This window comes from Mustela lutreola, chromosome 6 (assembly GCF_030435805.1).
Source record: "Mustela lutreola isolate mMusLut2 chromosome 6, mMusLut2.pri, whole genome shotgun sequence".
Taxonomy (NCBI): domain Eukaryota; kingdom Metazoa; phylum Chordata; class Mammalia; order Carnivora; family Mustelidae; genus Mustela; species Mustela lutreola.
The window spans coordinates 21,877,438-21,893,426 of NC_081295.1; the positions used below are offsets into that span (position 1 = coordinate 21,877,438).

The following is a 15,989-nucleotide window of genomic DNA, read 5'->3' on the forward strand; positions in this document are numbered from 1 at the left end:
GCCCACCGCCGAGAAAGCGGCAGCCTATAGGAGATCAGTGAGGATTCCTTAAGTCTAGGGAACGGCAGGGTGCTCAGCTACCACAAGGGGGGTTTTCCTAGAGATGGGGAGTGGCTCTGTGACGTACAAAAGCCCCAGTGGGGAGAGCCTGATGGGGTCAAGCGGAGTTTGCTCTGAATCAGAAGTCAGATGTCCCCAGGCTTTTGCAGTCTTTTGCTCAACCCAGTAGCTGGGCTTTCTCGGGCCCTGTTTGCTTCCTTGTGTGACATGACCTTAATGACAGCAGCTCCAACACGGGTGCCCTCCGCCTGTGCTCAGACGTGATCATTTGGCAGAAGCGACCGCACAGCTGCACTGATATCCTGTGTCCTTGTCACCCCCACCCCGAGCGCCGCCACCCTTCACACATGGGCCTGTTTTCTGTCTTTCGCAGGGTCCCCGGTGGCACATAGATCTGCAGCCGTGGGCGGGCCCTGCTCAGTCCCTGGAAGAAGAGGTCTTGAGGTTCCTGAGCTACATCAGCACCCCTCAGGTTGTATTCCGGGTGCAGACGGGTTGGGAAACATGGAAAGATACCGAGCAGCCCCCTTTAAAAAGGAGTTGGATCAGCGAGGGGCTGGGGAATCTCCCGGGGACCCCTGGGCGGGACTCGGTAGGGACAGAGTCTTTGAGGCTTTGCCACTTAAACTTACCACTTACTCAGAGGCAGATAAGATGCCTTCCATTCGCCTCAGCATCTTCTGCCTTCCAGGGGTGTCCTCGTCTTGAAATGCTTTAATGATTCATTCCGATGTGTTTTAAAGATCCACTTCTGGCAACTGCTCTGCAAAGGTATTCGAAGCAAAAGATTCATGCCCGTGAGTAGGCAGTCAAGTGTGTCACAAAACAAACCCATCATCCGGAGGCTCATGTTCCATTTTGTATTTGGAGGAATCTGCCTTTTCGCTTTGCTCCCACAGGTGCTTGGCAGACCGAGCCCTGCTAGGCCAGAGAGCCCAGGAGATGAGGCAGGCTGAGAAGCTCTCCTGTTCAAACGCTCTCAGTTCTCAGGGGATGGAAAATCCTGAGGGAGCATCGGCCTTTACCGTGGTCATTTAACACCCTGTGGCAGCGCCAGCCAGGGCTGAGTCCGTGCCCCCAGCAAGGAAAGGGACTGTCCACTCAGCAGAGTCTAAGGCTCTTGACAAGCAAAGCAGGCTATTCAGTCCTCAAGTAGCCTGATCCTGGGGACAGAGACACACTAGAGAAGATCAAGGCCCAGGGGATACTTCGCCCTGAGCTGAGCTGAGCTGAGCTGAGAGGTGTTAGGAAATTAGGAACTCGCACTGCCTGGAACGGGCCTCGGTCCCATGGGAAGGTGCCCTGGGGGCCTGGTGTGGCCCTGGAGGTCCTGGGCTCTGTTGATGTCCCTTCGGCCCACTGGTTCTGGGCATCCCACTGGTTCCCCAACACCTTCCTGGCAGCAGAGCCCATTTTTCATCTGTGGAAAGAACATGTTTCTACATCTTTAGAAGGCTACTTTACGAGTAAAAGAAAGTCCCATTTTTCATGTAATGCAGTCAGACAATTGGATCATAATATCTGTCACCTAGACATGGAAGTAAAAGCTTGTTGAATTAATCATCAGTTATGTAGGATGATAAATTTGATCCCCATGCTTTACATAATTTCATCTTATTTTGCTGCTGCAAATTCATTTGGTGGACTTTCATAGGCTTAATTAAAATGTTGAAATTTTAATTTTATGGTTTGGTTTCTACAGGAAGGACATGAAGTCTTTGACTTTAAGAAGCCCTTAAGGCACCAGAGAAAAATGCAAGGTGTTAACTTTATGAGTTGGATTTGAGAACTGTGGACCTGCCACCCCCCAAATGAAGTGACCAAGTAAAAGTCTCCAAATCCCATTTTATATGTATTTCAGGTTAATGTTCTATAACTTATAAAAGGCATGAAAGGGTTATTTCAAGCCCCTCTTGGATTTTTCCCATGAGTTCCACGTCGAGAGGAGAAAAATTTTGAAGGGAAAAGAAAAATATCCTACAAGGTAGCCTGATGTGACCCTGGGCAATTTATTTTGCTTCTCTGGTTCTCACTGTTCTGATCTTGAAAAGGAGGAGAGTTATTAAATTATTTCTTAGGTTTCTCCCAGTTCTCTGAGCTTATAGTCTGCCAAGAGTAGCAGTAGCAAAAGATCGTTATTGACTAAGTGTTTTTGAGCACCTACTTCGTGCCAGGCCCTGGGAATACAGTCTCTGACCTCAAGCAGCTGAGAACTAGTTGGGAAGAGAGTTAAATGGATGCATTATTCAGCTTGATGAGCATAACAAGAAAGATCTGGGTGTTGGAGCGCACTAGAAGGATTTTCATCCTCCAGAGAAACTGAGATAAAGTTCTAGATCTCACAGTGGTTTTGCAATTAGGGGTTGTTTTGCCCAGGTGGGGTCCTATGTTTTTCTGGACTTCTAGGTCCCTGGGAAGCCAGCAGGTGGGAGCTCATCAGAGATGACAGGAGCTCATTCTTTATCAGGATATTTTGCTAAACAGCGTTCCCTCCCCCTCTCTACATAATGCAGAGGGTTGTTTTTTGTTTGTTTGTTTGTTTTGTTTTGGGGTTTTTTGGGCTGTTTTGGGGCTTAGGCTTTGTTAAGACTCCTCTTGACAACGAAAGCCTACAAAACTGGAAGAATATTAGAGTCACTGTTCCCCCAAATTTCCACAGTTAGCAGTCGTGAGTCATAACGGGCCAGGGAGGAAAAAACCCTCTGAAGGTCTTAAAGCAAATTCCACCCCCATCCTCTTATGCTGCTTTTTAAAATTAAAGAAAAAAAAAAATCTCCCTCAAATCTGTGTTCAAGCTTGCACAGCAAGGCCCAGCATTTGCTGTGTTTGTCACTGATGCATTCATTCCTGAAGTCAGCAGGTATTTGTAAACCCCTGTTCGGTGGCCAGTAGTGACTAGGGTGGGCAAGCCGAATCGCATACCCCCACTTACTGGCCGACCAGCTAGGGTGCACGAGGGTTGTGTGTTCTCTGATGGGCTGAGGGGAAGGCTGGGGGAGCTTCCCCGGGCAGGGGAGCTTGGAAATAGAAGCACAGGGCGGGGGACAGCGTGACATCAGACTGCAATGTGATGGCACCCCGTGGACTTGCACATTGCGGTGGCCCTGGTGGCACAAGACACCTGGGGACCTGAAGTTTCAAGGAAACACCAGAGGACGAGATGTTTGGTGCCATGTGCACAACATCGACCCCAGTTTAATTAGGTATCATTTTCTAATGTCAAAGACCAGAAGGACATCTCTGAGTTCTGGAGTCGAGGAGATGCTGCTGCTAACAAGAAATGGTTAAATCATAAACACAGTACTCTGTTCTAAGGGAAGGCTCCAGATCCAGCTTTTGTTGGCCACCCCCAAACCATATGCCTCTAGGAAGCAGGCCTTGCAGCACAAAATTAAGCAACAGTTGCTGTTTTTAAAAAGAAAAAATAGATTTTAAAACATTATCTATTTGTCTAGCTATCATCTGTCCGTCCATCCATCCATCCATCCATCTAACCATCTACCCATCTGTCTATTTGTGAGAATAACATAAAAATCCAAGTCCTGGAGATGCAAACTTTACAACTTTATAACAATCATATCTATTATATTTACTGCTACACACGTACACCCTGGGATAAAAGCAACAAAAATACCACTCTTTCCTTAAATTTTGCTTTTCAAAATAATGGTATTGCATATACATACAGTTGATCACTGAAGTGATTCCGCCAGAAGTTCCCAAATTTGAAGGGCTACCTTTGCCAGATTCTACTTGGGCATTGCCAGATAGTCTGTTCTATCTTTTGGGATACCAGTTGAAAGGAGAGTAAACTAGTCCCTTTAAGGGGTGCCTGGCTGGCTCAGTTGGTGGAACATGTGACTCTCGATCTTGAGGTTGTGAGTTCGAACCCCACATTGAATGGAGAGATTTAAAAAAAAAAATCCAACTAAGGAAATAAATAATCTTAAAAAAATAAATGAATCCCTTTAAGTTAAATAACTAAAATGCATTTCAGAAACTATTTTTTCCTGGAGTCTCTTATCCTTTGTGCAGGCCTAATTTGCTAAAATTACAAGGGGAATTAGAAGGAAAGAACATAAGTTACTGGAGTTGGAGCTTAGCTAGGAGTTACTGGCCTCGATGATTTTGCTTGCAAGAGTTTATTGAAGCCCTGGCCATAAATCTTAACGAGAACGTTTGAAAAATCAATATTTAATTAATTTTTAGGAGCTGAATTTTACCGATTCCTCCTGGTTGTTTTCAAAAGCCAATGTCTTCAGGTGAGATGGTTAATAAATGGCCAAAATGGAAAACACTCCTGTGTTACATTTTTGAGCTCGGAGAGGAAAGGTCAACATTAGCAGAGAGACTGAACGGAGAAGAATGTCTTTCCAACAGGGATATATCTGTGCAAGATGAAATCCGTGGAAGAAGAAACGCTTGAAGTGTCACCTTTAATAGAATGAAACTCTCCTCCCCAACATTGAAAGGAAGGGCTGCTGAACCTCAAAGCCCCGAACCTTGACCCTTATTATTTATCTGGTTCCTGGAGGACTTGCCTTAAGTGTCATTGCCCGCCTTGCTGGCTTGCTGGGAGTAGGTTTGGAGGGGTTGCTGTTTTCTTTTTAAAAGCACTGGCCCAAGTGTAGCCTCCTCCCTGAGTTGGCTAAGGCACAGGTGAGGCTGGGCTGGACCATTTCAGTGGGGCTTTACACAAGGGCGTCTATAAACTCCCAGGACCACCAGCAGAAGCATGGCTTGGAGGAGTGTATTAAAATGCATGTTCCCAGGCCTCTACTCAAGGATTCGGACTTTACCGATCCGTAGTGGGACTCAGAACTCTGGATTTTCAAGTACCTCCTGGGTCCAGCAGGATGTAGGAGGACCACACCTTGGGAAACACAGCGGGAAAGGTGAGACTTCACCTTCACTGACACTACCAGTGTCAGTGGGGTTAGGAGGCAGTTGGGAACAAGAACCTGTGAGTGTCCATACCCTGTTCTGATTAAGAAGGTTCTTAGGGAAGAGTACACACAAAGAAACGGGAATCATCAAGCCGCTTTGATGAAAGTACTCTAGGAGGCTGCCCTAGAACAAATGGGACAGGCTTAGGAGGTCTGGCTGTGCTCTGGGGGCATATAGAGCTGCCCAACTGGCTGTGTATGGGGGGCAGAGCATGTGGCAGAGGGACAGTGCCGATGTTTAAGGCACTGTAACCCGCCCACTAGTAAGAGGGGCCCAGTGAACACATTGAACGTTGATTAATTAGATTAGCAGTTCTTCCTCCCTTGCTGGGTGAGTGGGGCCTAGGCAGTGGGCAGGCGGAGGCATAATTTCCACTTATCTGTGGGAGAACAGAAGGAAATGAATTGTACACATTAACATGTTGATGCACCCACTTAATCAACGTATTCTGTAATAGTTACTTGAGAGAAGATTTGATTCCACTGTTACTATTTTTTCCCTTTAAAGAGTGATAAGACCTCAGTTGAGAGAAAAGAATACATCTACAGGGTTTCACATTTCAAGCTTCCCTCTAAAATGTCCAATTCCTAGCAATGGACTCTCTCCTTTATCTCTGATAAATAGTGCCGGATGATTTTGTCAGGTCAGCAGCCCTAGGTGACGGCAAGATCAGGGAGATACCGTGTGCATTGAATAGGCTATGTATATATAAGCTTTTCAGATTAGAATTTTGGAAGCTCCATTAAATAAAAGAATTGGGCAAACTTAGAGTATCTTCTTCAGAAGAAAATAAGTTGCTGTTCTGTTTTCCAGTGAATCAGAGCGAGGAGCCCAAGAACATCCTTGGCTCATGCAGTGCTCTGTTGTCCATGATGTGACAGCCAGAGCTGCTGCCCGATTCATGGAGCGCGATGGTGATGATGGGCGTTCGGAGGGGTTCAGGGGAAAACTGATGCTTGTAACGTCATATGGGCCCCAGAAGAATATCTTGGCCACAGAACCTGCTTCCTTTGGTTCCAGCAAACTCCATCATGCACACTGTGCCAGCCTTAAACACAGAATTCCTTATTATACAGTATATTTGTTTTATATGCATTTGAAATCAGAGACTTGCTTCTGCTTGATTTAGATACATGTTCCCTTTGATTTCCTTATCTAATTTTGATAGATGAGCTAAAAGAAGTGCTTTGGTGAGCTCAGGCAGAGCTTCCTTCCTGCGTGGGGCTCTTGCTCTTCTCCCCTAGGAGGAAACTCATTAGTATAGTGTTTCATGAAGAATACGGTTTGGGGAGCAGGGACGACAAATGGATCTCACTTGACCCTTGATCAGCTGTTTACCTGGGATAGTGCATGCTATCTTTCTGGACCACGGTGGTCCCAGCTTATCTGCCTGAGACAAGGAATTGATAATCTATATCCTTCTGAGACCTGTGCCCACAATCGTATCTCACAACTTCCTGTGAGAACACTGTGGGTTACAGACCTCTGTGTTTTGCCAGCACCGTTCTCCTTGTCTGGAATGCTTTTCTTGATCTCAGCTTCTTGGTCAACTTCTGTTCATCCTCCAAGGCTAACACACCTCTGCAAAGCCTTCCCAGACCCTTCCTCTCTGCCACCTTTGCTCCTGACTTGGTCTGTCTTGTGTACTCTGTGCTATATAGCTACAGTAGTCCTTAACTTCCCTTTGAACCTACCTATAGTCTCCACAAGGCTTCTTCTAATCCAATATTTGGAGTTCCTCTGAATATCTGGTGCAGTCTTGTGTTTCCCCAAGGAGAGGAGTAGTTAGCAGTGGAGAAGGACATAACTCTCCTGTTACAGCTTTCAGGGACTGGGGGAGCATAACTCCCTACCTACCATTTATCATCCATCGCTTTCAGTTATTCATATTGATTTCCAATCCTTACAGATTGCATGCAATCACATGAGCACAGACAGCCTAGCTACTGACGCCAGCCCTGCAAAGAAGCCCTGGTCAGTCTGTCTTGATGACAGGTTTGGCTTAGTGCATCAAATCCGCAACAAGCAATGCCGCCTCTACTCTTTAGGGTAAGTGCCTTTTATAGCAGAAGAACACAAAACACTCCTGCGAGTGGCGAAGGCTTTTTCGGCAACATAAAGTTACGCATGGTCAACAGGTGCTGGGCTTTGCCTCCTGCCAGCGTTTCAGACCCCGTTGGCTGTCATGTAACTGTGAGCACTGCCCTTGCGGGTCACCAGAAGTGGCTGGGGCCATTTTCTCTCCCATGACCTACACTTAGTTGGTAAGTGGGCAACTTCAATTTTCAGCATGATGAGGATGGTCCTCTTGGTGAAGCCAATGATTTCCAGCTAGAATTACAACGTCCTTATTACAAAGAAAATATTAAGAATTAAGAAGAGAAGGAACAGCAGGCATATTGGAAATTCTATACATACTTAGGATGAGTGACCCAAGATGAATGATTCCACTGTTGGATTTTTATGTTTTGTGCCCATGGTAAATCCATGTGTACTTTACATTAAAAAAAAGAAAGAAAAAAAAAAAAGAAAGAAAAGGGAATTCTTGTGAAAACAGTGTGATTTTGTCAGAACTGTGGGAAATATTAATATTCCTGTATTCAGGCCGAAAGTGACCTAAATACACAAATGGATTTGGAGAGTTTTCTATAAAAGGACAAATAGAAAGTAATGAGACTATTTCACCAATTACAGCAGTACTCACATCCAGACCTGAACTTACAAATATGTGTCTCAGAAAACAAAAAAGGCAGAAAAGAGTTATTTTTATTGGGGACACCCTATTCCACAGACTCTCTGTGGAAGCTGTGTGATGAGGTTCTTAGGCAGGACCGCTGACGTCCATTACAGAAGTGCTGGGGACCTTAACAGGTGTCTTTTCACTGATAGATTTCATCACTTCTGTGATTCACATTCAGGCACGTGAATGACAACTGTCAGTGTGAATCCTAGATGATGGGGTTGGGCGGGGGTTGGGCCTACATTTGTGTATGTGCCCAGAGGATCACCATCGATGTCAAACTCTACCAAACAAGAATTGTTAGTTGCAGTCATTGTGGACTTTTTGTAAAAATGAAAGTTTCAGGTAAGAGTTTCAGGATAGTGGAAATGTTTTTCTATGGCTTCAATGAAGTCTGTATCAGGGGGGCTTTGTACACACAGTAGGCACTCAATACATGTTTGCAACATAAATGATTGCACCAGATAAGGAGACTAGGGAGAGACGCTGGTTATGCTGTGATTTAAACCAGGAGGCAAAGGTTTAGGAAATTAGTTCCTTAGCCATTAGAACAGAAGGGAGCCTACCAGCTTTGCTTCTAGCTTGTAGAAAGAATGGGAGTTTTGACAGTAGACTTTATTTTCTATCATGTTAAAAATGTATAAAAGTAGGTCATAAAAATAATTTCATAGTACCACATGCAAATTGGAGAGCTCAGCTTGGTCCTGTTTTCTTGCTCTGAACTGCCTTTATATTTTACATATTATTTTACACCCTGGAATAATCTCATTTAAAGCATATCCCTGAGTAAAATGAGAACTGGGAAAGCTGTTGAGGGGAGAGAGCTTTAAAATTCCTTTTTTGCTTTCTAATACTTCAGAGCCATTTGATAAGAGAATCCTGCTCTAAGATTTCAGATGACTTCATGTAAAAAGGTAGTTTCTTACTTCCATTGAAATGCTCACTGTTCAAACTCAGCTTTCTAAAGAGCAGATAGGGATAGTTGAATTCTTCAGAGAACAGACGTGACTAGATGATAAGGGCCAACTTTGACTCAAAACCGAAAAATGCTTAATTGAAGACTGGAAATTAAAGAAAATATTTCCGATGGGTAAAGGAAGGATGCTTTGGGTTGTGGATGAACAAGGAGGTTGCCCTGTGACTCAGGACAGGGTCTTGATAAGCCTGCCCCCTTCGCAGGTGGATTGCTCGCCTGGAGGCAGGTAAATGGCCCGCTGACATTTCAGTTGATGCTGAGGGAAGACAGAGACCCAGACCAGAAGTGGTGGTCCTGAAATGAGGCTCAAGAACAGGGAATGTGGGCCCTGGGTTCTCAGGTTTGGGAGGATGGGGGGCAGTTGTGAGATGGCAGGGAGGGCAGGGGGCAGGTGGGTCACGGGGTCCCCACACCAGGCCAGTTTGTGCTCTGGGCTCCTGGGCTGTGGCAGGAGCAAGACCATGTCATCCTGGCACACCGAGGATGGCAGATAAAGCCACCGCTAGGGGTCGCCTTCCTAGACACGGGGAAAGGGATCTGAGTACAGAGGACCAGAAGACAAGGACTACATGCCTTTCCTCCATCCCAAGAACTAGAGGAGGAATCAAGTTCACCTTGTCTCGGAGTCTGGAACATCTTTACGAGGAGTCAGACTTTTTTTTTTTTTTTTTCTGCAGCTAATGTAAAAGCATTTCTCTGGGAGAGTGTGTGTACTCTGGGTGAAGCTCAGCTGAGAATTAAAATCGGATCCTTTTTAACTTTGAAATGGGTGTAGAAGAGACCAGTTAAGATAGGGGAAGGTGCTGTACAGGCAGGTTATGTCCCCGGAAGGGGGAGGAGCAGAGGAAGGAGGGGCTGTGGGTTTCGGTGCTCATGTCTTCTGCCTGACCTCTTCAGCTGGGGGCTGCCCTGAGCCTCTTCTGTGTGAGGGGGAGGGTGCGGGTGGGGTGCGAGGGGGTGATAGCTAAGGCCAGTGGGGGAAAATCACCTATTTTATCCTGCCTGTCAAAGACTCTTATTTCAGGGGTAGACGTGAGAGTGGAAGAGGGAACTTGAGAAGGGATCGTGCCTAAGTCCGTCTTTTTTTTTTTTTTTTAATTTTTTATTTTTTAAAGATTTTATTTATTTATTTGACAGAGATCACAAGTAGGCAGAGAGGCAGGCGGGGTGGGGGCGGGGAGGGGAAGCAGGCTCCCTGCTGAGGCAGAGAGCCCGATGCGGGGCTCGTTCCCAGGACCCTGAGATCATGAGAAAAGCAGAGGCTTTAACCCACTAAGCCACCCAGGCGCCCCAGTCCATGTTTTTAATCTCTTCTTTTGTTCTCTGGTAGGTGGCACCATTTGGTTTCAAGGCATAAATTCTCCGCACGAGACAGAAGAATGTTCGGTAGATGACACGTGGTTAGGCAACAACCGGTATCTTGGGTGGGAAAGCGGGGACTTCCTGGCGCCATGAGCATTTCACGAGGAATGACCGAGATCCAGAGCCAAACCTTTTCAACTTGTAGGAGTTCAATTAACACAGCCAGCGCTCTGCTGTAGATGAATGAGGAATCAGAAAATCATGGACCCAAGGGTCCTTTTAGATAATTTCTTCCCTAATCACCACCTCCCGCCCCATGAAATTTGAATGGCATAGATAATTTGTATATCTGTTTGTGTAATGTGTGTATCTGTGCCTTCCATGTAAAAAGGGGAGGTTTTCTTGGCTCCCAAGAATGGGTTTTTGCCCCCTTAGGGGTGATATCATCCCTGCTGAGAATACATGTTTTAGATGAAATCGTGGCATTTTATGAAATGTTATTTAACAAAACTAATAATTATAACATCTTTTTATCTACTATTGTGTTATTTATGCTCCAAAAAACCTATTCACCCCCCTCTAGTAGCTGCCAGTTTACAGATCTATTCATAATCACCTCAATAATTAGATAACAGATAACCTAATTATCTATTAGAGCTCATAATAGATCACCATTTGGCCAGATTCTCTGGGTCCTGCAGGGTTGAAGAATGGGTTACTGAAAGTCTTGGGGACACCGTTGTCCAATTGTGTCACTTCTTCGCATCCTTATGCCTCAGTGGTCATAGTTAGAAACCTTTCCTGTATCTGGTTAGAAACCTGTCCTGTATCAACTTTGTTGAGTTATAATTCACATACCATACCATATAGTTCGCTCATTTGAGACATACATTTCAATGGTTTCCGGTCACTACAGTCAAATATAGAACATTTTCGTCACCCCAAAGAGGAAGCCACAAACCCAGTAGCAGTCATTCCCAATTTCTCTCCAACCCCTTTCCCACTTTTCACCCCTTGTCCTAGGCAACCACTAATCTACTTTCTGTCTGTAGATTGGCCTTTTCTGGACATTTCATATAAATGGAAGCATAAAACATGTGGCCTTTTGTGACTGGCTTTTTTCACTTAGCATCAAGGTTCGATTTTGTAACAGGTATCATTACTTCATTCCTTTTAATGGCTGAATAATATTCCATTATATGGATATACCACATTTTATTTATTCACTCATCAGTTGATGGCTATTTGGGTTGTTTCCACTTATGGGCTCTTGTGATAATGTTGCAGTGAACATTCATGTACATGTTTTTGTGTGGACATATGTTTTTACTTCTCTTGGATGTATTTTTCCTTTTTCCTTTGGTAACAGAGCTAGTGAGTTTTGTGGCACCTTGCCAAAGACTGCATTCCCTAGCCTTCCTTGAAGCTCCAAGTGGCCATATGATTAGCTTTGAACAGTGAGATACGAGTGAATGTGCTGTGTGCAACGTCTAAGCCATGCCCTAAGAGGAAAGGATGTGACCTTCATTCTCCTCCTACTTTTCCCTGCTGCCTGGAATGCAGATGTGGTGGCAGGGAGTGGAACAACTCTCTTTGATCATGAGATAGGAGCCTTATGAGATACATTTCTTGCTTCATGGAATAAACGTAAAGTAGAACATTCCTATAAAGTAGAATTTTGTACAGTGAATTCTCTTTCAAGTTAAATAAGAGCAGAAAATGATTTTCTTACAGACCAAGTACATTTTTGCTGTAACTAATAGTTTTGTTTTGGTTATTTCATTATTTTCCTATAGTTATTTGTTCAGAAATCTTTTTTCATTAAGACTTGTGACCTTCAGTTCAAGGGTTATATTTTATTTATCTATTTGTCTCTGGTGTCTAGTATAATGCCTTAAACATATTAAAGTGCTTTTTGAAAAGTATTTATTTGAGAGAGGGAGAGAGTGAGTGAGCAAGAGAGAGAGCACAAGCTGGAGAAGGGATAGAAGGAGAGGGAGAAGCAGACTCCCTGATGAGCAGGGGGCTTGACATGGGGCTCGATCCCAGGACCCTGGGATCATGACCTGAGCCAAAAGCAGACGCTTGACTGACTGAGCCACCCAAGTGCCCCTTAAAGTGCTTTATATATTTATTTATATATATATATTTATATTATATATAATATATTATATATATTATATTATATTATATATATTATATATTATTTATATAATATATATTTATATATTTATATTATATATTTATTTATATATATTTATTTATATACACAAATAGGACAGTGAAACATAGCCTGCCCTATGCTGTGTTGGATACTGTACTATGTATTCTGGGAATTCCAGACCCTACCTTTCTAGTTTTCTCTCACTTCGAGCAGCATTTTATAGATCTGTCGGTCAGCCATCATCTCATTGCACAGCACATGGGATTCAGAAATAAGCAGAATATTACATTGCATGTTAGCTAAGTTGAATTTAAATAAAAACTTGAAGAAGTACCATTTGAATAAATGAAAGTAAGAATTACAGACCCTGATTCAGTGAGCGCTGTTTATTATTTTCCAATTTAGTACACTTACATCTTAAATGAATTTTATTTAGTAAAAGTAACATAAATTAACCCCAAAACGACAAATTTCAATATTTTCATGTTATTTAGGGTATTGTACAAAATAGTTCCTCACTATATGATGATGAACTTAAATATGTATGTGTGTGCTTATGGTGTCTCTGGTAGAGAACATTTGTACATGTGCAGAGAATTTCTGGAAGGATACACAAAAAATTGCTAAGTGTGATTATCTCTAGAAATTAGTGGTCAAAATTTCTAGGGCTAGAACACTTCAGCTTTTCATTCTATTTCTTTGAATGCTTTCTATGAGTATTGCTATTTTTTCATTATAAAAATTAGTTTAAATTGAAAACATACCAATATACAATAAAGTGCCTTACTAAAAATGTTAGTTACAGAAGTGTATGTGCTTAATTTAATTCTTAAATTTTTTTGAAGTCTTGATTAAAACACATGGTTTAGAGTGGAGAATGTTTCCTTGAAAACTATTTCGAAAATTCAGAGAAAGAAATTATTCATATTTCTCTACTCTAGAAAGTTTACATACAAATTATATTTAGTGAGGACTTTCTTGATACAGTGTTTTCTTAGTAAAGTTACAAAACTGCCATTTTTCATGAGATGACCCATAAAACACTAGTTTGCTCATCTAAGTTTCAACATATACAATTAAGTGAAAAATTCCTTGGGCCAGGTGAATTTGGCAATATTCTGATCTATACAGAAAGAAATCTGTCTACTAAATAATGTATTGTCATTCTTATTCAATTCTTGGACATACAGTGCATGGCAGGTTTATAAGTTAGCTATTGCTGTATAACAAATCACTCTAAATTTCAGTAGCTTAAAACCATTATTTATTACAGCTTATATGTTTCCAAATCAGCTGGGCTTCTGTTGATTGAGGTTGGGCTTAGCTGGGAGACTTTCCATCAAGGTGTGGTAGGCCAAGGGCAGTTCTGTTTTTCACAGAAGGCTGGTGGTGTCACAGAGGCTGGGGTACCTCTACGTTTCATGTCTTGTGTTTTCCTGAGACAGCAAGTTTTCATCATGAGCATGATATGAGAGAGTGGACAGAAGTACTTAGAGCCTGAGCTCAGGACTGGTATACTGTCAGTTCCTTCCAAAAAGGAAATCATGTGGTCAAGCCAAAAAATCCTGCCAAAAAAGGGGCAGGAAGGGACACCCTGCCCATGATGAGCAGAGCATGGCAGTGGTATGGATGAAGGGTGAAGAATTAGAGCCAGCAAGTCAGTCTGCCACACTGGATTAGATGATGGAAAAATTGGGGGGACACTAGGATAGAGATGACAATGGGCTGATCTGGGTGAGTGCGATAAGAGATAAAAATTAGGAAACAGTATCTTTCAGGTAAAGGGAATGGTAGTGTTTGTGAGAAGAGTGCTAAATCTTCTAGCCAAAAGGGTAGAGAGAATTACAGGTAAGGGACAGCAGAAGGTTAACGTGCCATGGATCCAGTGAGGGGAAAAGCAGTGGAGTAGAAGTGAAGAGAAAACAAGGCAAGAAAAAGTATAATCAGAATGTCTAGGGGGAGGACCTCTGTGCCGAAGACTTATTTTAGTCAACTAAAATCAGGTAAATAATTGTTAGCCAGTGAGCTTGTATGTTTCCATATTATAAAACAATCTGAGACAGTAAAGTCTGAGAGAACGAAGCATTTCTGCATGGGGTTCAAGTTTGGTCGATGTATTATAGATACTCTGGGAGATTTTGGTATCTTAAATCACATCTAAATATAGTATTTCGGGCAAAGAAGCTGTAATCACCATTTAAAAAAATAATCTTCTTTCATTTAATTTCATGTTTTTTCATCCAAACTGATGCTTTAATCAAAGTGATGAATATAACTCCACCAAATACGTCTGAGTAATATGACCGAGTAAATTAAAAATGTGTTAATTATATGAGTGTTCTGCATGATATGTTACATACTGCGTTCGTAGGTACAGCTAATTCATAATTTCTTCCTCCTGTTGATGTGACTTTAAGTGAGGTATCTCTTCTATTTCTTGAGTAGAACTGCATAGAGTTGCCTTTTCTTTAGCTGTACTATTTTATTTTATTTTTTGTTTAGCATTATTATCATCAAACACACCTTATTTATTCAGCTCTTTGATGTATGAGGTCAGTTAAGGTAAACCCATAGGTAGTTGCCTGTAGGACATCTGACATGTTAAATGTCCTCATAAGGCAGGGCTGATTTCCTCTATTATTGTTCTAATTGCTGCTTTCATTTTTATTTTTTTTATTTAATTTTTTTCCCAGTGTTCCAAAATTCATTGTTTATGCACCACACCCAGTGCTCCGTGTGATATGTGCCCTCCACGATACCCACCACCAGGAAGCTGTACTATTTTTTTTTTAATGATTTTATTTATTTATTTGAGAGAGAGAGAGAGAGAGCATGAGAGGAGAGGGGTCAGTGGGAAAAGCAGACAGGGAGTCTGATGTGGGACTCGATCCCAGGACTCCAGGATCATGACCTGAGCCAAAGGTGGTCACTTAACCAACTGAGCCACCCAGGCGCCCCGGAAGCTGTACTATTTTAAAACACATTCCATTTCTAAGGAAACAGCTATTGTCTTTAAGTCAGGCCTCATGCATCGTGGCCATTAGAATGGAGACAAAGTACCTCATTAGCAAACTGCACCTCTCCCTAAGGGAACGGATCCCAGCGCTCATATTTTTGACGTCTTCTGAGAAAGCCTCTTAAGATCACTGGATCGTCTTGTTTCGTTGCTGCTATGATTCACATCTTTGTAAAAAATTAATTTGGCATGCCTCTGCATGTTTGAACATGTGCTTTGCTGGTCTGCATTTAGCAGATGATGTCTCTGCTTGCTTGATACCCAGAAGCTCTTAGCGCTAATGCTTTTTGTGATAGAAGAAGGTTTATTGACTGTGTGCAGTTAGCCATGTGTTAAAACAGGAGAAAGCTTGGTAAGAGTAAGAAAATTGGCCTGAGAATCGTCTTGTCAATCCAACACTTTTGCTTCGTATTGCTTTGTTCTTACTGATTTCCATTCTCTTTCTTTCTAGGCTGGGGAGTGACGATACACAGTTTGAGGTTAGCTTGGCCAACAGTGGATGCGAAGTTCATCGTTTCGATCCTAGCGTGAAGTCGGCTCATCTTCTGAAGAGTCGGAGCCTCTGGTATCACCGCTTGTCCATTGACTGGCGGGACCCACACCCAGCTGTGGCGGCCCAAAACCCGTATAGCAACACCAGAAAGCTGGGCACCATTTTGAATGAATTTGGGCATCACAAGGTGAGAGTTTTCATTTGATTGCATAATGAAATTAAGTGAACAGACTCATGAACTTGAAAAAAAAAATGCAAACCCAGTATTGGACAGTCGAGAATCCAGTTTCA

The 15,989-nt window shown here is 42.8% G+C and overlaps 1 protein-coding gene across 3 annotated transcripts in view; it reads left to right on the forward strand.

Moving 5' to 3' along the window:
- The window catches only part of METTL24 (methyltransferase like 24), a 120,768-nt gene that overhangs the window by 33,718 nt on the left and 71,061 nt on the right, over positions 1–15,989 (forward strand). For all 3 annotated transcript variants that reach the window (XM_059176871.1, XM_059176873.1, XM_059176872.1), the window contains exons 2-4: positions 434–532; positions 6,917–7,056; positions 15,657–15,885. In XM_059176871.1, the coding sequence (XP_059032854.1) occupies positions 434–532; positions 6,917–7,056; positions 15,657–15,885 (468 nt within the window). The remainder of the gene's footprint in view (positions 1–433; positions 533–6,916; positions 7,057–15,656; positions 15,886–15,989) is intronic.